This window comes from Dermochelys coriacea, chromosome 7, assembly GCF_009764565.3.
Source record: "Dermochelys coriacea isolate rDerCor1 chromosome 7, rDerCor1.pri.v4, whole genome shotgun sequence".
Lineage (NCBI taxonomy): Eukaryota > Metazoa > Chordata > Testudines > Dermochelyidae > Dermochelys > Dermochelys coriacea.
In genome coordinates this window covers 32202215-32227251 of record NC_050074.1, presented here as the reverse complement: position 1 = coordinate 32227251, position 25037 = coordinate 32202215, and the positions used below count along the sequence as shown (strand labels likewise).

General features: G+C 40.6%; 1 protein-coding gene across 3 annotated transcripts in view; it reads left to right on the top strand.

The window, feature by feature from the left end:
- The window catches only part of CAPN1 (calpain 1), a 54972-nt gene extending 29935 nt beyond the window's left edge, over positions 1–25037 (top strand). For 2 of the 3 annotated variants that reach the window (XM_038409004.1, XM_038409002.2), the window contains exons 5-22: positions 3194–3327; positions 3483–3651; positions 6666–6749; positions 8437–8522; positions 11472–11546; positions 13020–13180; positions 13891–14066; positions 14583–14594; positions 15589–15800; positions 16529–16568; positions 17396–17461; positions 19738–19795; positions 20403–20467; positions 20722–20790; positions 21054–21132; positions 21943–22059; positions 22861–22919; positions 23791–25037. In XM_038409004.1, the coding sequence (XP_038264932.1) occupies positions 3194–3327; positions 3483–3651; positions 6666–6749; positions 8437–8522; positions 11472–11546; positions 13020–13180; positions 13891–14066; positions 14583–14594; positions 15589–15800; positions 16529–16568; positions 17396–17461; positions 19738–19795; positions 20403–20467; positions 20722–20790; positions 21054–21132; positions 21943–22059; positions 22861–22919; positions 23791–23817 (1689 nt within the window). In that variant the 3' untranslated portion in view covers positions 23818–25037. Of the gene's footprint in view, positions 1–3193; positions 3328–3482; positions 3652–6665; positions 6750–8436; positions 8523–11471; positions 11547–13019; positions 13181–13890; positions 14067–14582; positions 14595–15588; positions 15801–16528; positions 16569–17395; positions 17462–19737; positions 19969–20141; positions 20468–20721; positions 20791–21053; positions 21133–21942; positions 22060–22860; positions 22920–23790 lie in introns of those variants that run through there. The other variant, XR_006282973.1, reaches the window with a different exon arrangement.

Below are 25037 nucleotides of genomic sequence, written 5' to 3'. Positions count from 1 at the left end.
TAACACAGGATCTAGGAGACATGGGTTCAAGACCCTGTTCTGCCCTAGATTTTGTGTGACCTTGGGCGAGCCTTAATTACTCTGTGCCTCAATTCTCCCTCTATAAAATGAGGAGAATAGTATTTGCCTACCTCAAGGGCTGAGGATAAATATATTGAGTGTGATGTGCACAGATACTACAGCAATGGGGGCCATCTAAAGACCACCAAAAAAAAAAAAAAGAGCCTGACTCTCCATCTTGTTCCTTACTGTGGTGCAGAATGATACTAAATAAGATGTAAAATGCTGCTAAATAAGAATAGGAATATTTGGCACAAGTGTTAATGACTGCACAATGTGCAAGGCATGTGGGTCTGATTCTCTATTGTTTTTAAAATTGTACCTTCCTTGTGCATTGTGACTGAACCACACCCAGCTCTGTTACCGATCACGTGTCCAAACTAGCTGGATATAACTAGAACTTATTTTCCAGTCCCATGAGCTGTGTATTTAAAACTTCATACAGAGGATGACATTGCAGTGTTTTGATTCAACCAGTTCCCGGTGACTGTGAGCAGATGTCACACGCTATCAAATCAGATAATGGAAGATCTCGCTACTATAGCAGGCTGCATTCGAAGTTTGCTACAGTTCTAGCAGCAGAAACAAGGAGGAGATTTTTTTTTTCCTGGAAAGCATATATTTCAAATATTGCTAAATCCCTCTACTCCACTAAGGAGCTGCATTCCCATTGACTTTCAGTGGGACTTAGTCTAAGGCCTGGTCTGCACTTGGGGGGGGATCGATGTAAGTTATGCAACTTCAGCTATGTGAATAACATAGCTGAAGGTGAGGAACTTAGATCTACTTACCGTGGTGTCTTCACTGTGGTAAGTTGACGGCTGATTCTCTCTCGTCTACTTCACTTGCGCCTCTTGCCCTGGTGGAGTACCGGAGTCGACGGGAGAGTGTTTGGCGGTTGATTTGTCTAGATGTGATAAATTGACCCTCGCTGGATCGATCACTGCCCGTCAATTCAACAGGAAATGTAGACAAGCCATAAGTCACTTAAGAGTGACTCTGAAAAGGACTTAGGGGTCACAGGATAACATGAGCTCCCAGTGTGATGCTGTAGCTAAGATGATGAACACAATCCTTCAATGTATAAGAAAGAGACTACAAAGTGGGAGTAGGGAGATGGTATTGTCACAGTTAAGGGCAACTGCACCTGTATTCCCCCTCTGTGATCCAGCAAGGGCACCCACTTTAGGCTTATAGCTCCCTATCCATTGGCTATCTTAGGTGAAGACACATCTCTCTCTACCTTCTTATCAGGATATTTCCACGCTGCATAGTCCCTTGACCATCCTGTGATATCCCCATCAAAAGACAGGCTGTCTAAGCAGGCTTCTGTTGCCTTCTCTTCAGCGATGGTTAACAGTGTAGTTACTACAGTTAAGCTACCACACCGCTCCTCCTAAGCAAGCACATTTTATTCTTAAGGTACAAGCAATACAGAGAAAACATATTAAAAACAATAAAAGAACCTATATACCTGCTAATAAGCTTACCAGAGATCATCCCAACTGTAACAGCAACTCTAGATGGAAAAATCCTTCAGCCTCCACTCGGGTGTTTTCCTGTGATTTCAAGTTCATCACACCCTTTGCTCTGAACAAGAACTCCCAAGAGACTCATTCATTTATCCAGTTTGGGTCTTTGAAAAGACGAATTGGTAATCAGCCAAATAATGGATCTCTGCTCAAAATGCAGCTTAAAAAAGTCTGATTCGAGAGGGGTCATTTGCATTCCCTTCACCCCCATGTATTTCCTAAGAAATCCACTGCACACACATTGTCCCAAAAAGTCCTTTGAAATTCTTATCTCCCAGAAATCGCATTAATCCTGCCTTCCTCTTATAGAAGTTGTGCACTATGGTGGAATTGCATAGAAACATTTACATTTTCAGTACAATGGACTCCAAAGGTATTAAAACTTAATTCCATAAAGTTTAGCTTAGTTCAGTAAGGTTTAATTTAATTCCATAAGGTTTGTCCATGATATTGTATATGTCATGTGTCACAGGTGTTACTTCTGGATATAGCATCAATGAGACCATTACTGGATACCGTGTCCTGTTCTTGTGTCCATACTTCAAAAAGGAGGTTGGAAAAATTGGAAAGGGTTCAGAAAAAAGCTACAAGAATGATTTAAAGTCTGGAAAACATGCTTTATATTAAGACTAAAGGAGTTAAAAATATTTTGTTTCTCTAAGGGTTTAGATGTGACTATACTATGGTCTACGTACAAGAATCTAACTACATGGAAGAGATTTCTAATAGTAGACAGTTCTTTTATCTGGAGAAAAAAGCATAATGAGATCCAATGTTTGGAAGTTGATTCTACATCCATACAGTGAACTGCCATCAAGTTGTGTATAATGCCTCACGAGCTCAGCCAATTAATTAAAATTTCATTTCTGGGTTCACATTCACAGGGAATTTGGACAATAATTCATCAAGATACTTAAGAACATGGCTAACTTTGAGTATGTGAGTAGTCATGCTGAAGTCAGGTAAATTAGACACATGCTTAAAGTTAGGCAGTTGCAAAAGTACTTTGCTGAACTGAGGCTTCAGACAACTACATGACCTTTTTGCCCATTAATTGTAAGGATTGAATGGAATCTTAGTGCCCCATCACTTGACTTGCAAAGTTTTGGGGATTTAATTACCGCACAGTTGCTTGGGCATGAGCAGTAACAAATAGCCCGGGCACTTTGCCAGACCTCTGCAAAGAACATGGCCTTCTCATTTTCATAGCCTTTGCATCCTGCAGCACCAGTGTGAGTAGCACAGCGTACAGCAAAACTGGCAATGCAAACATTTTTATCAGTTGATTAGTGTCCATGCTTACACAGGGGTATTATACAAATTAATTCTTCTCTCAAAATGGGTTTGTCTACACTAGAATTGAAACCGTGTTTTACAAGAACTTCTAAACACACACTAAACAACCTAGCTCACCAGACACTGCCCACACAATTCTTTCCCTGGGGAGATGAGCTAGAGAATGAGCCACATGTACCACATATTAAGTATGTTGCTTAATGCATTTTTGGAAGGTGTTTGGATAATATGGTGATCAGGATGACCTTAGAACCTATAGCTGTTTTCACCATCAGTTTGTATACATCTGTCTCTCCTCTGTGCAGATCTGGCAGTTTGGGGAGTGGGTGGACGTTGTAGTGGACGATCTTCTCCCGATGAAGGATGGGAAGCTGGCTTTTGTACACTCGGCACAAGGCAATGAGTTCTGGAGTGCCCTACTCGAGAAGGCTTATGCCAAGTAAGTGCCAGTGTCTGGGCTTGCCCATCTCTGCTTTGGAAATGGCCATGATGTACTAATCACTTGGCTGGTGGATATTTCCTGACTAATGTGCCCCAGAGTGTGTGACAGCAATGGGAAAATTCTAACTATCTGCCTTCCTCGTTCTCATTCAGGGTGAATGGCAGCTATGAAGCTCTGTCTGGAGGAAGCACTTCGGAGGGCTTTGAAGACTTCACTGGAGGGGTCACCGAATGGTACGAGCTTCAGAAACCTCCCAGTGACCTTTACCAAATTATTCTGAAAGCCCTGGAAAGGGGATCTCTGCTTGGCTGCTCCATTGACGTGAGTTCCTCTTTTGTAGGGTATCCTGCACTTTTTTCTTATTGGTGGTGGTGATGATGGGTGAGTGGGTCTTGGACCATTTTAATAGGCTGGGGATTTGAGGTTGCTCATTCTCAAAACAAGGCAGTGGCTCAGGGATCCCTTTGCTCCTGGGCATCTAGCTGGGCATGTTGTGTTCCTTTGGCAACCATTCAATGCACACACACACAGGCGTGCACACACACACACACGCAAACTCCTCTTGTTGTCTGCTGGACTCTTCAACCGTCTACTCAGCCAGGCAAGCCACATCACTTTTAAGGGCTTTTCTTCACTTCAGTGTTAGCTTGAGGTATAGCTCAATTTTTGCCACAACCCTATTCCTATCCACATACATTTCGACGTCGAGTTGAAAGTAGTGCTTTACGCTTGAGCTAATTTGCTTGTTGGGGTGTATAGGCTGAAGCTTGAGTGTTGCTGTCACTCAAACCAGCAATGCAGTAGGGATACAGCAGCTTGAGTTATAATAAACCAGATGCCAATCCAGTATCACTTTGCTAATCCAGGCACTCTTTGTAGTTCAAGTGTTGTTTTGCAGTGTGGTTGCTCTCACTTGAGCTAGGTTAGCTCAACTTGAGTGTACTCACCCAGGCTAACTGCTGCAGTGAAAATAAACCTTTGTGCTCACATTGTGGCCTCTATCCTAGGCAGGCTCTCAAGCCCAAATTCATTAACAAAAACAGAGCTTTGTTCCAAAATGGCTGTTAAGCTGAAACAAATGGAGCACTCATCATGGCTGCTGAGCTATGTGCATCTCCTATCAATATTTACAACAAATCCCCAAGTCCCACATTAGAAGAAATGTTTTAGAATAGCAACAAAGCCTTCTGGTGTCCAATGATTCACTGACTATCAGGAGGTTAAAGTCACTTAATCTTTCGCTTCATCTACTGCCTGCAGTGTGCATATACATACACTGTCATACATTGCAAAGCCCGTCTTTTCTCAAGGTTGAGATTCATGCATTGAGGGTTGGGACCATGGCTCCTCCCATCTCCATTTTGTTTTTTTTGAAAATTGTTGTATTCAGTTTTGTTTAGTGTTTAGCTTGTATGGCAAAGGTGCCTAGAGCCCTGGGTAGGCTTGCTTTTTCATTCTGTACCAATCCAAATAAATGTGTGAGATGGTGATGGTTGCATATATACTGTAGAAAACTGCACTTAATCTAGATGTGCTTCAGAAAGTAACTCCACTGGAATTCCCTCAGGTGACTTACTGAAGCTCACGAATGTGTGCGCCAGTCTCATGTTCACCTGTCTACCAGCTCTTCTAACAGCAAGGTTCACTTCTTCCTTAGTTCAGATACACATACAAAATGCACAGAGTTCTTAACCATTGGCTGTTAGTTTGCTGTTTCCATACCAACTGTACATGATGGCCATCCTGTGGTTCGCCCTCTCACTGGGCAGCCAGAGGTCCTTTTCCCAGTGGGGTTATTGCCTGTATACCATGGCCCTGTTCAGTAACATGGTGGTCTCTGCTATCTGTGATAGTAACATGATGACAATGGGTTCTATGTATTTGATGACAACAGGATGAGCTCCAGCACTATTGCTGAAATAACCTCTTTTGTTAATCTAGAATTCTCAATTCAGACAAAAGGCTGAGATGAAGCTTTTTTTTCTTGATCGGAGTTGTGTATGGGAATTAAATAGCAGGAAACACCTTCTTTTTGCTCACAGCACTAAGAGCACTCATTAGCCTGCACCCCTAACCCAAAAACCTCCCCCGAGGGTCAGCCACCGTGTTTTCAGCTGCTCCGTTAGACTGTTTTCCTCTCTTTCTTTCTTGTCTGTTGCACCTTCTCCCCCTTACACATCCTTACCCAAACAGCAAGTCTACCCTACAAAATTAAGTTGATCTCCGTTACATCAGCGTACAGCCACCGCAGTAGTTAAATAGCTTTTGCATATGCACATTATCTTCTGTGTGTCGGCGGTGTGCATCTTCACCAGGAGTGCTTGCACTGATTTAACTGTCCATGTGGGGCATTGTGGGTCTACTTCTGAAAGGCAGCAACAGTTGACGTAAGCAACAAAGTATCTACACTGACACTCAACCTAACTACAATGACTTAAGTGCTACACCTCTCAAGGACGTGCAGTTATTAAGTCAGTGTAGTGGATGAGTTACATCAGTGTGACATGCGTTTTAGTGTAGATGCTTGGAGTTAGGTCAATGTAAGCTGCCTTATATCAATCTAATTCTGTAGTGTAGACCAGGGCTAAGATGGGGCTTATGTTTACAGTTGTTAATTGAAGGATGAGTTCAATCTCAATCCCATAACAATGCTTCACCCAGCTCATAACGCTATAAAGTTTCAAGAGTATCTGCATTCATTTTAAAATATTTTATAAATGACTTAGAAAAGACTAGAGGAATGTTTCTCAATCAGTGGGTCATGATCCCCAAGGGTGTCATGAAAGTCAATCCAGGGGCATTGTACAGTGTTGAATATTTTATTACAATCTAAAGAAAAGAAAATCTTGCTCTCTCACTCTCTGACCTTACACTAAGCTTACACTCTTAACCTTCAAGGTCAGTTATTCTGTCAACCTCTGAAAACACACCCAAACCAACTATACGGGCTTATAATTAATAATTTTTTTTACTCTTTTTTAGTAAATATTGGGGGGGTGGGATTGGAAAATGTTTTGACTTTGAATGAAGGGTCACCAACCTAAAAAAGTTGAGAAACACTGCACTACAGCAACAGGGAGAGAGCAAGGCTGCGTATCCAAAAAAACCATGCTGTTGCTTAGGTACCACAGTGATGGTTGCATTGTAAAAACCTGAACAAAATAAAACAGTGGCATGGTGGCTCATTCGTACGTGTTCAGCTGTGGTCCTCGCATGAATTGGGGTTTACTGTATGTGTAGAAGCTAAGTTTGAGTTAATATGTCTTTTCTTTTAGGGACAGAGGTGAAGCCATTGTCAACTTTAACATGTATTCTTGTGTGCTTTTTAAATGTAGATTACCAGTGCTTTTGACATGGAGGCTGTAACATTTAAAAAGCTGGTGAAGGGTCATGCCTATTCGGTCACAGGAGCCAAACAGGTACAATTTTCACTCCCTTGAAGAGTTTGAAGAGAGGGATTGTTGTGCAGTAGTTAGAATAGGGAATCAGGTCTCCTGGGTTCTATTCCCAACTCTGTTGCTGTGTGACCTTGCAAAAGTCACTTCACCTGAGCCTGCCCAGCTATATAGTAGGAAAAATAATATCTTAGACACCCATGTCCTGGGATTTAAATCATGAATGTTTGAGAGTCTCAGATATAAAGCAGTCTAAAAAGACAAAATATGTTGCGTGTTGTCTGGAGAGATTTTCAAGACCTTCAGAAAGAATCATAACTGCAGTGTTTATCGTGGGGTTATAGGGCTAGGTAGTAAGTCAAACAGAAGAGGAGTGAGTGCAGTACACTGGCAGATCCATGTTTCCTTGCCTACCCCATTGCCCACCCCATCCCAAGTGGCTCTGCTGTAGCAGGTCTTTGTGGCACAACCACCTAGCATGTATCTTGTTACAGGTTTGTGACTTTGCAGAAAATAAGTGGAGTTCATTTTTTTTTTCCTGTCTGATGTAATTGGGTGACCATCAACTATTGCTTAAATCCCATGAGATGTAGCAGGACTGGCACATTAACACACTTTCTCCAGCTTTGTTTTACCCATGCCCTCTGCAGCAATTAGATGCCCTGGTAGTTTTAAGGGAATGTGTCAGGTTAAAAATAATAAATCTGCAATAAAAACCTATACCCTTGAACCAGCAACTAACTTTTTTTAAACTACCACTTTAAAGTCTCTGCATGATTTAGTATTTTGTATTTGAGCCTTAAAATAAGGCAACCTTTTTTGTTTGTTTGTTCATTTGTAATCTTGGGTTGTCACCTGTGACAGATTTCACACAATGTACAAATCATAGATTCATAGATATTAAGGTCAGAAGGGACCATTATGATCATCTAGGCTGACCTCCTGCACAACGCAGGCCTCAGAATCTCACCCACCCACTCCTGCGATAAACCTCTCACCTATGTCTGAGCTATTGAAGTCCTCAAATCGTGGTTTAAAGAATGCAAGGAGCAGAGAATCCATGTATTTCTATGTGTTACTTAATAACACTTTTGGATTACTAAAGTCGAAAGAATTTTAAAATCTCATATACTTCTTGATGGCTATATGTGATTCACCAAGACTGTGAAACTAGACTGGTCAGTTTTAAAGCACAATGCTACCTGCTATGTATGGCTTCTAAACATCTGCAGAGAAATATATATATCTGAGGATATCTGAAAATGCCCCTTTAAAACACTGTCTGCAATAGAATCAGAACCTTATTAGCTATAACGATGTTTAAATATGACTGTAGCTAGTAAGGTCCTGATACCATTGTGGCTAGGGCCTTAATTAATGGAGCACAGTGGCATGTATGCACACAGTTCTTGGTCATAAGAAATAATTTTCTCACTATCTGATCTATTTTAGTTTTTTTCCTATAGCATTCATCCCAATAGTATCCAAATTCTGCACAACTGTTTCTGCAGAGTGAAAAAGTTGTTTTCATTTAAAGCTAATCACAGTTTTTCTTCCTCAGAGCATTCTTGTGTTAAAAGCTAGTTATGTTTTTCTCCTCTCCATCGTAGTCTTTTGCATGACAATTCTTTGCGCACCTGGCTGTAAGGAATAAATACTACAGAAAGCAAGTATTATTGTATCTCTAACTGGATATCTGTGGTGATTACAGATTAACTTCCGAGGACGGAATGTTAATCTAATTCGAATGCGAAACCCATGGGGAGAGGTGGAATGGACTGGAGCCTGGAGTGATAAGTAAGGATCAATTCCTTTTTATAAAGATTTTGAAGATTATAAGTGCTGGAACTAGGGGTGCTGCGGATGCTGCCACAGCCCCTGGTTTGAACTGGTTTCCATCATATACAGGGTTTGCAGTTTGGTTCAATGGCTCTCAGCACCCCCAATATACAAACTGTTCCAGCGCCCATGCTGAAGATTGGAGGGGGAAAATAATAAATAAAATTTACTCTTGGTGGAAGGTGTCAGCTTGACAGGTCTAGACACTGAACTTCCACAGCATAGGTTAGGTAGCAATCAAGCTTTCCACACACAACCCTTGCTAGCATGTCTCCACTCTGACTTAAAAGGAAGATCTGAAGTTGAGGGTAGATCAGTCCTGGTACACTGCTGCAACTGGCAAAAAGGGGACCAAATAGTGCCAACTAGGATAATGATTAATGAGATGTAGATATCTTCCCACTAGGAACTGGACTGCAGATGTATCAATTCACTTCCTATAGGCTCTCATTGCTTAGATATCCAGGTGATAAGGACCTTGGATAAATGGCAAATAGCTGTCAAAAAGGAACTGCTTCTAGTCATTACCAATCAGAACTAGTGACCTAGAGGTAAAAGGCTCTATTGCAAATTTGTTCAGTCCTCACCATGTACATTTAACAAATAAATTAAAAATCCCAAGACAAAGCATTCCACTGCACACACAGTTCTCCCCCTATGGAGAGGATGAGAGACAGAATGAACCATGTTTGACAGATGTTAGTCAGATATTATGGTGATGAGGAAAAAGAAAAGGAGTACTTGTGGCACCTTAGAGACTAACAAATTTATTAGAGCATAAGCTTTCGTGAGCTACAGCTCACTTCATCGGATGCATTTGGTGGAAAAAAACAGAGGAGAGATTTATATACACACACACAGAGAACATGAAACAATGGGTTTATCATACACACTGTAAGGAGAGTGATCACTTAAGATAAGCCATCACCAGCAGCAGGGGGGGGAAAGGAGCAAAACCTTTCATGGTGACAAGCAAGGTAGGCTAATTCCAGCAGTTAACAAGAATATCAGAGGAACAGTGGGGGGTGGGGTGGGAGGGAGAAATACCATGGGGAAATAGAAAAGGAGTACTTGTGGCACCTTAGAGACTAACAAATTTATTAGAGCATAAGCTTTCGTGAGCTACAGCTCACTTCATCGGATGCATTCCTGTAGCTCACGAAAGCTTATGCTCTAATAAATTTGTTAGTCTCTAAGGTGCCACAAGTACTCCTTTTCTTTTTGCGAATACAGACTAACACGGCTGCTACTCTGAAACATGGGGAAATAGTTTTACTTTGTGTAATGACTCATCCATTCCCAGTCTCTATTCAAGCCTAAGTTAATTGTATCCAGTTTGCAAATTAATTCCAATTCAGCAGTCTCTCATTGGAGTCTGTTTTTGAAGCTTTTTTGTTGAAGTATAGCCACTCTTAGGTCTGTGATCGAGTGACCAGAGAGATTGAAGTGTTCTCCAACTGGTTTTTGAATGTTATAATTCTTGACGTCTGATTTGTGTCCATTCATTCTTTTACGTAGAGACTGTCCAGTTTGGCCAATGTACATGGCAGAGGGGCATTGCTGGCACATGATGGCATATATCACATTGGTAGATGCGCAGGTGAACGAGCCTCTGATAGTGTGGCTGATGTGATTAGGCCCTATGATGGTATCTCCTGAATAGATATGTGGACAGAGTTGGCAACGGGCTTTGTTGCAAGGATAGGTTCCTGGGTTAGTGGTTCTGTTGTGTGGTGTGTGGTTGCTGGTGAGTATTTGCTTCAGATTGGGGGGCTGTCTGTAAGCAAGGACTGGTCTGTCTCCCAAGATCTGTGAGAGTGATGGCTCGTCCTTCAGGATAGGTTGTAGATCCTTGATGATGCGTTGGAGAGGTTTTAGTTGGGGGCTGAAGGTGATGGCTAGTGGCGTTCTGTTGTTTTCTTTGTTGGGCCTGTCCTGTAGTAGGTGACTTCTGGGTACTCTTCTGGCTCTGTCAATCTGTTTCTTCACTTCAGCAGGTGGGTATTGTAGTTGTAGGAATGCATGACAGAGATCTTGTAGGTGTTTGTCTCTGTCTGAGGGGTTGGAGCAAATGCGGTTATATCGTAGCGCTTGGCTGTAGACAATGGATCGAGTGGTATGATCTGGATGAAAGCTAGAGGCATGTAGGTAGGAATAGCGGTCAGTAGGTTTCCGATATAGGGTGGTGTTTATGTGACCATCGCTTATTAGCACCGTAGTGTCCAGGAAGTGGATCTCTTGTGTGGACTGGTCCAGGCTGTGGTTGATGGTGGGATGGAAATTGTTGAAATCATGGCGGAATTCCTCAAGAGCTTCTTTTCCATGGGTCCAGATGATGAAGATGTCATCAATGTAGCGCAAGTAGAGTAGGGGCATTAGGGGATGAGAGCTGAGGAAGCGTTGTTCTAAGTCAGCCATAAAAATGTTGGCATACTGTGGGGCCATATGAGGATGATATATGAACCTATTACATATACCACACATAATATTTATGATCAATGAGTTCTGAGTTTTCCAGTGATACGTTACATGTCACTCTTTGGGTAAATATTCTAACAATGTGTCACCTGGCACTGGGATACTCTTAGGGTCACACCTGTATGAAATTATTTTGGTTGGATCCTACCCCCAATTTGTGGAATTGGAAATAAACTGCTGAGTAACAGCACAGGAACTGCTTGGAATACAGACCACACGTGTTTACAGCCAGTAATGATGATATTTTTCTTACTAATGAGCAGTGTGGGATGATAATGTTGCCCATAGTGGGCCAAATTCAGCACTATTGTAACTGGTATAGCTCCAACAGGTCAGTGGAGTTGCACCTCCATCTTCCAGAATTTAATTTACTGTGAGTTGTTGAAGCTTTAGGACTCATGGCATGTATGAACTGCTTCACCCTTGCAGCTCTTCTGAGTGGAACGTGGTGGACCCATCTGTGGGACAGCAGCTAAGGATTAAAATGGAGGATGGGGAATTCTGGTAAGTGGAAAGCAGTTTGCAGTAAGCCTTATTTTACACTCGTGACCAAGTTAAAAGGGGTTTTAAATATGCACAAATAAGCTGAGATTCTGTGTTTTTTTAAATTTGTCTTAAGTGGTGTTTTTACCAGTGAAAACCCATGCTACATGAAGCAAATGTTTGAAAATGTTTTTGCTGCAAATGGATCTCAGTGCTATCTGGAATCAGTTTTGTGCTTTTTTGGAGAGTGGCACTCAGCTGACAATGAAGTCAGTGACCTGGGAAAAACACCAAAACAGATTGGTCTTTGCAGCTGAAAATAATATTCCCACCCACCTGCTCCCCTACCAAAAAAAAAAAAAGAAAAAGAAAAAAAAATCCACCGTGAACTCAGTGGGGCTGATCTTCAGCTGGCATAAATCAGGGAAATTCAACTGAAGATAATGAAATTAGACTGATTTATACCATCTGAGGATCTGGCCATCTAAATTTATTTTATATATTGTTTAGATGTTATAGAATATTATTATTTTTTACTTGTATTCCCATAAAGCCTAGGAGTCCTACTTGTGGGCGAGGACTCCATTGTACTTGGCATTGTACAAACAACAAAAAGATGGCCCCTACCTGTGAGTGCTTAGAATCTCAATATAGGACAAGAGACAACAGATGGATGTAACAGATCAAAGTGTGGGTGGGGAGGTACAAGGAAACAATGAGTAGTGCTGTTGGTTTTCACCAGTCATCATAAAAAGATTTTGAAAAGGCTTGGACTCCTTTGCTGTGGGATTTTGAATAAGAAGTAAATCCAAAATATAAGATCTTGGATTAACTATAGCTGGTAATTATTATCATACAAGCAAGGAAGAAAAGGCATGAATTGGTGAAGGATCAGGGTAGAACAAAAAGATCTCTATTCTTTGGTGAGGCTGTGGAAAGCTTTGATATCTACATAAAACATGATCATCAAATGCATCATGGGTCTCGAGGATAGAGCTGATTAGGAATTTTTCAGTGAAACGTTTGTTCACCAAAAAATGCAGATTTGTTGAAACCGAAGCTGTTTGTGAAACAGGGCAATTTATACAAATTTCCTGACTCAAAATATGTTGAGGAAAAAGTTTTGAAATTGTGAAAATGAAACATTTCAACATTGTCAAAAGAAAAATCGACTTTTCTGGTCTGAGATGATTTTATTTAGAAATCTAAGCTAATTAGAACTTTAAAAAATCTAAATCAAAATCTTTTGGAATTACCAAAAAGAAATATTTTGATTGACCTGAGCTGAATTTTTTTTTTTTTTTTTTTTGGTTTTTCAGTTTGTGAAAATATGACTGAATTTTGTCCTGATTCGGGAGGAAAAACGTTTTGCACACTCAAAAATTTACATGGGATAGGAAAACGGCTTCACACCCAGATCGACTTGAGAGGGACTTTTGCGATAGTTTCTCTGACTGACACCTGTGTGAGCTCACTGGATTTCTTTCTTCTTAGGATGTCCTTCCAAGATTTTTTGAGAGAGTTCACACGGCTGGAGATCTGTAACCTTACTCCAGATGCACTGAAAGCACGCAAGTTCCGCAAGTGGAACACAACACTCTATGATGGCACCTGGAGACGGGGGAGCACAGCTGGAGGCTGCAGGAATTTTCCAGGTAAGGTATATGGTCCAGTGTGCTACTCGTAGTGCTAACCCACCCAGAACATCTGATTTTATCAAACTAGCCTGATGCTGGCTGTTAAAACAGTTTTACGCTGAGATATAACAATTTCACTGCTCCCTGAGGAAATGTTTGTAGTTTACTGAGAATACCCACTGCAGAGACCCATGTTAACGAGGAAAGCTCATTTTTAGATGTATATTTGCTGAACTACACTTTTGCGATCAATTTAAACTATGAATGAGTAAAAACTTTTATAACCATGAACAGAGGTCTATCCATTTCCAGTGACTGTTTTGTACTGGGGTGGTCAGGTTTTCATCGCATTCAGGGACTAACAGACTCCTGGCTCAAAGGGTAAATCTACAGTGCAGTAACTGTGGGTGACTGCAGCTTGTGTAGATAAACCCAACCTAGCTTGGGTACCAATGGTACTGAAGCCATGGCATCCTGGGCCTCAACATAGGGTGTACCAACTCACCCAGAACCCTAGGCTATTACTTGGGCAGCTAGCCCATGCTGCCATGGCTTTATTGCTAACAGTGCCCAAGCTAGATATGTTAAAGCTACCTTAAGTATGTCTACATGTTGATCCAAAGTCACACCCCATGATTGCAGTGCAGACATACCCTATACCTTAAAACAACCAGGAATATGTAAGGATAGATTGTTGTTTAATTTATTCCGTTCTCCCTGCCCTTCAGCTACATTCTGGATAAACCCTCAGTTTAAAATCCGACTGGAAGAGGTGGATGATGATGATGATGGCTACAGCAGAGAATCGGGCTGCAGCTTTCTCCTGGCACTCATGCAGAAGCACCGTCGCAGGCAAAGGCAATATGGAAAGGACATGGAGACCATTGGCTTTGCTGTCTATGAGGTAACTATGGGCTCTGTAACAATCCATGCTCTCAGAGATCCGTAGCTTCTGGTTAGCACAACCTCCTTGTCTCTCTCCCCTCTGAGAATAACAGTTCTTTATAAGATTAATAGGCTCAGTTGCATATAATTAGCCTTCAAATGTTAGCTCATTGTGGAGCTGCCTCTGTACCTTGGATGAATTAACCTGTCACCCCAGCTTGTTGGGGCAGCAGGGCTTCCTTATAGGAACAGCAATATGGGGAGTGGGGAGGGGAAGGTGACCTAGGGCTTCAAGGGTGGGTACCCCTGAACAACATGTATACTTCATTGCAATGACACAAGAGAAGTAAGAGATGTGAGGAGAAACCATTGCTTAAACTCTGATCCAAGCATAAATACTTGAGATGGTAATTATAGCAATGCAGAAGATGACTGGCTAAGTAAATAACTAAATATAGATGTTATCTTTTTCCTGTTGGCTAACAGAACATTAGTTTCATTGTAACTTACTGATTTCTAATTTGTATCTCTAAAGGTTCCTCGTGAGGTATGTATGGAAATTCTTTCATCACCAACTATAGGTAATGCATATTTAAATCAATCCTTTTGGTAGGGATAACCTTGCATGATGATGCATAATGTGGCTTCACTTTGGATTCAGACACTTCTTCATTTACAAATGATCAAGGTGGCTCCAAGGCTTTTATTTTGTATCCATCCCAGACAATCTGAGTTCTTTGATATTCATCCAGATCATGGTCTGAACAGCATGTCTTTCTTTTATGGAATTTTTCATTCTTCTATTGACACACCATTAAGAGGAACTGATGTACTGTAATGACATTTTGTGTGTGTGTGAGTTTTCTAAGGTCCTATTTTTATTCTAAATATCTCTTAGGTACTTGTATTGCCTCTATCACTGTAGTATATGAGCATCTCCTAATCCCTAATCATTATACCACTTTGAAGTAGGGAAGTATCCCTGTTTCACAAATGGTGAACTATGGCACAGAGAGTCTAAGTGACTTGCCCAAAGTCACACAGGAGGTCTTGAACTCAGGTCTCCTAAGTCCTCAGCTATTACCCTGACCACTGGACCATCCTTTCTCTTTAATGTCATCCTTTCTGCTTCCCTGGGTTGGACCATCCTATACTTGTTTTAAGAGGGAGAGGCACAGTTCCCGTCAGAGCCCATTAACACTGCTATTGAGTTAGCCAAAGGAATGTGATGCAGTTCTCAGATCCTGCAGGCAGGGAATATGGGAACCTGAGGTTTGATTCAATGTGTGGCAGCCATTACATTTATTTTCAGTCATTATTTGGGCACAAAAACCTATGTGGCACAGAGGAAAAATGCCAATGTCTTGACCAGTGTGCTTCCAAAGGACCCTCTGCCTTTTTCCAGGGATCTTCCTTATCTTTTATTGTGGTACTATTTAAACATCCTGGTTGGCTAGACCTTTGTACTGGGCCTTTAGCAGCCTGTGTGGAGCAGAAGATTTGCCAGCTCGTGGCGGTGACTATATGTCTCTCTCTGGCAGTTTGTAGGCCAGTCTGCAGTTCACCTGAAACGAGATTTCTTCCTGGCAAATGCCTCACGAGCCCGCTCGGAACAGTTTATAAACCTTCGTGAAGTCAGCACACGCTTCAAGTTGCCTCCAGGGGAGTATATTGTTGTGCCTTCCACCTTCGAACCTAACAAGGAGGGAGATTTTGTCCTCAGAGTCTTCTCAGAGAAAAAAGCTGGAACTGAGTAAGTCTCAAGGCTCATCTTTGATTATGGCAGGTGTTTTGTGTGAACTAGTAGTGGTTTTCCAGGAATTGGGTCCCATAGGAGAGAGGGATGAATCATATCCAATACCACTGCCAACGCTGGCATCCCCATACTTGTTTTTTCTAACTGATGCTAGCTTATGAGGGCTTTCCAATATAGGGGAAACTTTAATAAACTTTAATAATATCAAGGCCCTTTCACAGGACAGCAGTTAGTACACAAGTGTGGGATTTTATTCATGTATCTTTATTATCAGGTTTTTGCAATCTTTGGGAACTTTTGTTCCCAAGCATCGTATTTTTCTCTCTCTCTGACTGATCGTGAAGAAGGAATGTGACACAAACTTACTTATTCTAGATCAGCCAAGGCCTGTAGTCCATGTGGCTGTGGAAACCAATATGTAGGAGATGTGATGGTTGGAAAAAGGGAGGGCTGATACAATGGATAGAATTGTGTCCTGCTATGCCAGAGATCCTGCATTAGAGCCTTTATCTATTTCCCTGGGCCCATAAGGGTTTGAGGCTGCCAAACATTACTGAAACATAGGTACCAGCCTCTCTTGCACCCAGAAACTTGTCCCCCTGAGAACTAATGTATAGCATTTATACATGCTCACACAATATTGTGGCCACACAGTACCTCCTCTCTTGCCACAAGGGTTTTGCTATTTTGATTCCTTCATGGACATTTTGTCTGTGTTTCTGCAGGGAGATGGATGATCAGATCCAGGCTAATCTTCCAGATGAAGTAAGAACCCCTTATCCACTAACCTCTGCAAGAGCAGAGACTAAGGATTCCTTTTTGAGGTTTAAGACCACTCAGAGTTCTAGCACAGTCACTTGGTTTCAATTCACAGCCTGTGGCTATGTTCCAAGAGCTCTGTTCATATAGTCATCATAAGAGGCTCCTCCTGTTTCCATACATTCTTCTGATAACTTTTACAATTATTTTCTTTCCATGCTAATAAACTGCATGCCAATGCTTGCCCTTTCCAGTACAATAGGCAGCTAGAAAGTGTTGATTCCTTGAATAAGAAGCCAGAGATCCATCTCCTGCAGTGCCATATCCTTAACTAGCTACTATGGCTCTATCCATGTAGCACAACTTCTGAGGCTGACTCAACCTAGCTGTCATGTAACTAGAGGCCTGAACAGCAGAAGATCTGGGTTGAACACAGATTTTTACCTACTATAGTTCCCCATCTCTATTGCAACATGTCTCTGCTCTCTGGGGAAACTGGACTTGTGTAAGAGTTCTGCTTTAGTGGTGCTAAGGTATTGCTCGAGTGACCTAAACCTAACTCCCTCAGGAGCTAAATGCATTATTTTTACTGCACAACCCCTCCCCTACTGGTTTAAGGAGTGAGAAGCTGAATGTGGGATTCAAATATTCAAATGTGGGATTCTACTGCTTGGCTATTGTTGCCATGATATCTTTACTACTTTTGTATTCTCCTGTCCAGCCATGGGCTCACAACAGATTTCCTGGGATACATATTTCCTTGCTGCATGGCTTTCATGGGCTGTGTACTTTTCTGAGAAGTAGCCAATCAAAAGTTTGTTCTCTTTCCTCAGAAAGTGCTTTCTGAAAGTGAGATTGATGACAGTTTCAAGCAACTTTTCAAGCAGCTCGCTGGAGCGGTAAGTGTGTTGAAGAGGCAAGTATATGTCAAACCTGCTAACTTTGGAGGGGGTGTGGTTACAGCTCTTATTCCTTTGGTGATGGGTAGAAAAGCAACATGTATAAAGAAAAATCTATGTACTATAGATAGTGGTCCCATTGAGGAGTCCCTACTTATTACAATATCATTTTCTAAGCAGCTGGAGCAAGTGTAACCTTGATTTATGTGTTCCCAAGTAAGAGTTTAAAGATAAGAAATAGAACCAAACTGCACTTGTTCAATTTGATTCTCCAGAGCAGTTACAGATAATTTAATTTATTGGAGGACTGTGAATGACACAATGAGTGATAGAATTAAAGATTTCATTTAAAATAAAATAATTAGTTGAAGCAAACAGGCATTACAATATAAACGTACACTGCCTTTATGCGCACATTCCAAGATGAAATGGTGCATCCAGAGATGATCAGTCCCTGGATGAGAAGAAAGGGAATATAATCTTCTCTCTAATGGTATCTTAATGGTGAATGAGTGCACTAATATAAAATTAGCATACTACTGTTTTTATAATCAATTGTAACAACAACCATTAATTAATTAAGTCTACCTTTTACCATATCTATATTTCCACTACCATATTTAATCTTCTGAACCCCCAAACCGAATGTCTTTTATTTATTGGCTATAAATATCAAACATCATCTAATTATCATTTGCGTCAATGCAGTTTTAGCAGTTACCAATATTCCAAACCATCCAAAAATTTCCTTACAACACCTGCTAAAATCAGTTAAAACAAAAACTTATTTACTACTTGACCATAATTTGTCTCTAACTTGCCTCTGAATTGTCTCACTTTACTTCACTTATATTTTACTAGGCCTTATTATTATCAAGCCCAAATTTTAGGCCCCAAACCAGTTCTTTACTTACATTTTAATCTAACATATACAAGCATCATCTCTACACAAGATGAAATACTTTCCAATTATTCAGCAAAATGAGCTGGCTGTATTGTTTGTCCTCTTTCAGGTTTAGGACACTTGAGGTGTGAATCGTCTAATTCTAAATCTTTTCTCCCCATACCATACCTTAGTCCAGCTGCTAGACTAATATTTTGCTTCACATGACGTAAGAAGATAAGTATGATTAGGCCTCAGTAGCTGAATGGATTACCTCCAAAGAAAAATGAGGTTCTATGCGAAATGGTGTTAACTACCTTTTTAGCAAAAAGAAAAGGAGTACTTGTGGCACCTTTTTAGGTGACACTTTTCCAACTGCATCGTTACGGAATTAATGCCTCCATGTGGCAGTAGGAGGGAGGTTTTGCCTTTACAGTTTATGGTAATTAAAGTTGAACATGAGTTCCCTGTGTGATGCAGTAGCTAAGACGGCAAACACGGTCTTTGAATATATAAGCAAGGTAATATAAAGTAGGAGAAAGGAGGTGGTATTACCTCTGTACATGGCATTAGTGAGACCATTCTGGTATCCACATTTCAAAAAGGTTGTTGAACAATTGGAAAAAAGGTACAGAAAAGAGCTACAAGAACAATTTAAGGTCTGGAAAACATACCTTCGTGTCGGAGACATAAGAAGCTCAGTCTATGTAGTTTACTCAAGAGAAGAATGAAAAGTGACTTTTTATTATGTTCCAGAAGTAAATATATGGGGAAGAGATTTCTGAAAATAGACAGCTCTTTAATTTAGCAGAAAAGAGATCCAGTGATTGGAAGCTGAAGGTAGACAAATTCAGATTAGAAATAAGGGGACATTTTTAACAGTGAGGGTAATTAATCACTAGAATAATTTAGCTAGGGATGTGGTGGACTTCATCACCTGAAGTCTTCAAATCAAGACTGGATACCTTTCTAAAAGATTTGCTATAGCTCAAGTAGAAGTTATGGGTTAGATGCAGAAATTATTGGATGAGACTCTCCATCTTGTGCTTTGCAGAAGGTCAGAGTAAGTCCCTCCTGGCCTTTATATCTATGAATCTCAAGACACTGACTTCTCACAGAAATATAGAGGGTTTGGCCCAAGTCATTTTAGCCAAATTCCAATTCTGCCTCTAAAACGTCTCTGGAAGTTTCGGTTGGATAGCATATTCTTCACTTTCCATCCCAAACTAATGTGTGGTGTTGCTATGCACTGTTATTTGCTGCCACAATTCATGTAATAAATGTGGCTGCATTTTAGCCATGGGTGGTTCTGTACGTAATTTGTACATCAATTTAATCACTTTGAGGTGAAAGACACTATAGAAATGCATTATTATTTCTTTGGTTCTTCCAGGATATGGAAATCAGTGTCTCAGAACTGCAGACTATCCTCAACAAAATCATAAGTAAACGTAAGTAATGGGAAAAACAGCTGATCTGAATCTGAGTATTTCTTGGTCTGTCTCTGTAATCTAGCGTACCATGTGGTTCTCTGCTTGAAGTAGTACCAGCAATCTGATGCACCCAAACTGGTAGCTGTAGCTTGGGCACTGGCACTCTTTTTTGAGTATCAGTGTTGTACCAGGTTTCAGAGTAGCAGCCGTGTTAGTCTGTATTCCCAAAAAGAAAAGGAGTACTTGTGGCACCTTAGAGACTAACAAATTTATTTGAGCATAAGCTTTCGTGAGCTATAGCTCACTTCATCGGATGCTTATAAACTTTTCTCCTTAATAATTTTTCCTGAATAGAGAGTACCAGTATATGAGACAGAATCAATATATTTCTCTCTTCCACCGGTTGGAAGCAGTCTCATTATCTACTAGCAGAGGATGGAAATGAAAATAATTATTGCCTCACTCCTGCATTAAGGTTGCATCCTTACAAGAAATCTAAAAAGAACACACAGAACAAAAAAAAAACTCAAGTGTTTGTAATGAGGGTTCTAGCTTTTCACACAGTGCATTATAAACAACTCTGCTATGTGCCTTACCTTTGCCCCCTCTTTGCTTTAAATTCCAGATAAAGACCTCCGGACTAAAGGGTTCAGTACTGAGTCATGCCGAAGTATGGTGAACCTCATGGATGTATCCTCCTTCTGCAACTTTGTTACATGCAAGTGACTTCCTGGCCCTTTGGGTTGTGTCATGCCTGTAAGATGTAGACCGGTCATGAGGGGATTTTTTTTTAAGATTAAGTAAAAATGACATAGCTGCCAGGGTGCTAGTGTTTAGTGGAGACTTTGGTTGGTTTCTTCTTGGGGTGTGATGGGAGAGGAAGTTCCTCTTCAGGAAGTACAATAGCTTATAAACATTTCTCCTTAATAATTTTTCCTGAATAGAGAGATGGAAATGGGAAATTAGGACTGGTGGAATTCAACATCCTCTGGAACAAAATTAGGAGTTACCTGGTAGGTGAAGTTGCTATTGATCCATTGCTTCCTTTAGCTTATCCATATCAATGACAGAAAATGTCACCTGAAAATGCTCTAGTGCCAGCATTGACAATTTGGTACTTTTTTTTATTCAGTCTTTGTTGTTCGTGTACACAGCAATGTGGTATCTTTGCACATTTTCAGTAGACTATAATACTCTATTACAGTCCATGAGATTGCTGACCCCACTTCAAGAGTGTCCAGTACCCTTATGTGTCCTTTTTTGTTTTTTTGTTAAGGCTGTCTTTAGGAAGTTTGATTTAGACAAGTCTGGATGCATGAGCGCCTATGAAATGCGAATGGCGCTGGAGTCTGCAGGTGATGTATCACATTCTATGATGGAGTTAACTTACTACCCTCCATGTAATTCATTTGTCAGTTAATTCATAATCGTTTCCATCAGAAACCAAACAAATACCACTTGTACCCTTTATTCCAACCATGATGGAACCAAGGTTTTGATAGGTTTGTCCAGATAATCTATCTAGGCACTGTAGAAAAATGATCAAACAGTTGTATGATAGGTTAAAATTCTGAGTAAAGCCAAAGAAGAGAGCTCCAGTAAAATATGTGCAACTCTGCTTTAGATGTAGATGACCTAAGTGCTACTGTGCTCTGTGTAAGAAATTATGTGCCCTCTTGTGGTTGCACAGAAAACCGCAGTAGTTGCTTGTTACAATCCAAAATGACAAGATTTGATTGGTAGTAGCAAAGAATAATCATATTGGATCAGATCAGTGGTCCATCTAACAGTCTATCCTATTTCGAACAGTGCCCATACAAGATGCTTCAGAAACCCTGTAGTTATGTAGTAACCTGCCCACAGAGAAAGTTTCTCCCTAACCCTTCTTGGCTAATGTCCTACAACATAAATATTTATAAACTTCCAAAACTCTGGGGGTTTTTAATCCTTACTATAACCCAGGATATTCTGGTTATCCATATAAATGGCCAGTCCTTTTTTGAATCAAGCTAAATTCTTGGCCTCAGTGAAAATGGATCTCTCTATACATACAAGACTTTCCAACACTGGTCTGTTTACTCCATGTAATACCTGTGTGCCTGAAATCAAGAAGTGTAATGCTGTTTTAACTTGCTTGACTTTTTAATATAGTAATGTTTTGACAGGCTTTAAACTGAACAAGAAACTGTATGAATTGATCATCACCCGTTACTCTGAGCCTGACTTGGCTGTTGACTTCGATAACTTTGTGTGCTGTTTAGTACGACTTGAAACCATGTTCAGTGAGTACAAATTTCTGAAAGTATTTTTATGTTTCTAATGTGTTGTTTCTTACCATGTGGGTAAGAATTTCCTATTATGGTACTATACAGATATTTTTGTGCACAACCCAGCTAGAAATCAGACTCTAACCTACTCAGCTTTAAAATATTTTCTTGATCTGTGCCAGCTCATGAAGTTTGGGTACTAATGCCCATGCTATCAAGTAACCCATTTGGTGCTGACAGTGAGTATTTTCCCAACATTTTGCATTGGCACTATTCAGCATTTTGCATTGGCACTATTCAAACTCTTGAGCCCTTGGTTGATGGTGCTACTCACAGAATATTTAATAACTGTTGTAAAGCTATTTATTGGGATTAGCAGACTATCAACGATGATAGATGGCAGAAGGCCGGGATAATACGCAGGACAGAGAGCTCTTTGATGGAGAGATTACTAGTTGAAGCATCTGTTAGTAATTTTATTGCAAAATACCAGCACCACAGTTTATTTTTTAACCCCATCTTTATTTCGATTTGAAAGGCCTAGGTCCTACCTTTATTCTGTTGATAGCAAGAATTGTACATGAGTTTCATTCACTGGATTCTGATGCAATGTTGGATTAAAACGCAGTAAAGGGAAGGTAAATTTCTCCAGCAGGTTTTCTTGGTGAAGTGGTACTTATTCCATTTGGAGAGAATTCAGAGGTATACTACTTTCTATAGGAGGTCTGAGAATTACCCAGAGGCATAAAAGTTTTTAAATGGCGCAATTAAAAAATAATAATTACAAAACATTCCCCCCTTTCCCCATCTATGTAGGGTTTTTTCAATCTCTGGACACAGATAAAGATGGAATTGTCACTTTCGACTTATTTAAGGTACATACTTTTTTTCCTCCCCCTGGTTTGCGTGGGTCTCTTACTTCCCATAGCTGGCCCTCTGGAGTAGATATTAACACCTCCCATGTTAGTCTTGCTCCTCCCCTTGCTCATTATTCTATGAGTCATAAGAAAAATAATTACAATTCATTACACATTCAGCCACGAAAGAGGTAGTGATAGTGTTCTCCAGTATTTAGTGCAAATGATAGAGAATCAGTATTTCTTGGTTCTGTCCCAGCTCTCTCACGAATTTTGGGCATATTAGTATGCCTCAGTTTGCCCATCTCTAGCAAAAATACCTATCTCATACAGGTGTTATGAGGCTTTGAATTTATTAATACTTACTACTACAACTACTAATTTGTGGTTCTTGATGAAAGTGGCTATGGATATGCAATTATCATTAATTACTAATCTGTAAATTTGTCTCAAACACCAATTTACCCCCCAAGTGTTCCCATAAACTACTTCGGTTTTTAATACAAACTGGTAGGTTTACCAAGACTTTTTGATTTATTTTATCCCAGCAGAGTAATGCTGTCAGCTAGTGGTCTCCTCATCTGGGGCCTGATCTAAAGACCACTTTTAATAGAAGTCATTCCACTGCTTTCAATGGATTTTGGAGCATGCCCTTAGGTGGATATGAAAGTTGGGTATGAAAGGCTTGGAGCAAGAAGAGGGCATAGACACATACTTTTATTGTACAAACAAACATGTTATGCTATACATGCTTTGGAACTTTCCTTCCTTTAGATGTAGTACAAAGAAATGTACACTGATTCCTGGTTAATATGGTAATGGTTTCAGGTGGAAATGGAGATGCAGGTTCCTGGAGATGATACACATTCTCTTTCTTTCTCCTCTGCAGTGGTTACAGCTAACCATGTTTGCTTGAAGACGAAAAGAAGCCACTCCCACCCAGCCATTCAGCTTTCTTCCCCATGTAATCTCAGCTGCAAGTGCCTTTGCCTTGGGAAAAGCAGGAGGGGGGATGTCTCCTCCTCCTTGCTGCCTCTACTCCTTGCCCCACACCTACAGAAGCCTCACTTTGGACAAAGAGATCCCACGCCTAAGCATGGACATACTCTTATCAGTTCCTACCCTTATGCCTGGTTGCCTTGTCCTTGGAAGCCTTTCTGCACCTTCCTCAGGCAGCTAAAGCTGCGCTGTTTTTAGTTTTTAGTGCAACATTTTGAAGAGAAACTGCAGGACACAATGCCAAAGCCACATATGGGCCTTCTCATTCAATTATGAGCTCATTTTTTTTAAATGGATAAGTACGTCTGATGATGCCAATGGGGGGTGATGTAGAGCCCACCATGCAGAGTATCTCTAGAAAAGCTGCTGCCTTCCAGAGATCACATTTTCTAGGCTCCTTCTCTGCCCTTTGCTTTTTGGATTTGTTCTTGATTGCTTTGTTAGTGAAGACTCTAAATGAAGTGCTAAATATTACGATGTGCCAAGGCATCCTCTTTCCCTCATCCCACTCCCTTCCTGTCCCTGTATTACTGGTCTTTACTCTCCACTCTTCTTTCCTCGCCCACCCCCAGAACTTCCGTTTCAGGCTCTGGCTTTTTGTTTTTCAATTTCCTGAGACAGACCCCAAAAGGATTAGGGCTGTATTTGCAGGTCTCTTTAAATGAGCCCTATTCCATGTTCTCTTTACATTTGAGAATAAAGATGAGAGAGGGACAGTGAGAAATGGCCCAGCAAACTGGCAATGTGTGCACCTCATTCATGGTGCACTGTGAAAAGCCTTCACCTTGAGTTGGTTGACCTGGTATTTCTTGTACCTCAGGACTACAATAGCCAAACACCTTTCACCTATTTCACCTTTGCCTTTTCACACTTCTGCTGTACTTATCCAAGCTTAAAGTAGCATGAACACTCTCCAAAGCTTTGTCTCTCTGAGGTCAAAATGTTCTTGTCATTTGCTATTTTTTATATTCCTGTATGTGATAAGGGGATTTTGAGGTGATTAGCATACTTATTTAACATTGCCAGAAGTATCAATATCAGGAATTATGTTATACACACATATTGAGTAGTTTTATTTTGTATTACAGAAACTGAATGTTTTAATGCCAAAAATAAATTTTAAAAGTACTATTAAAA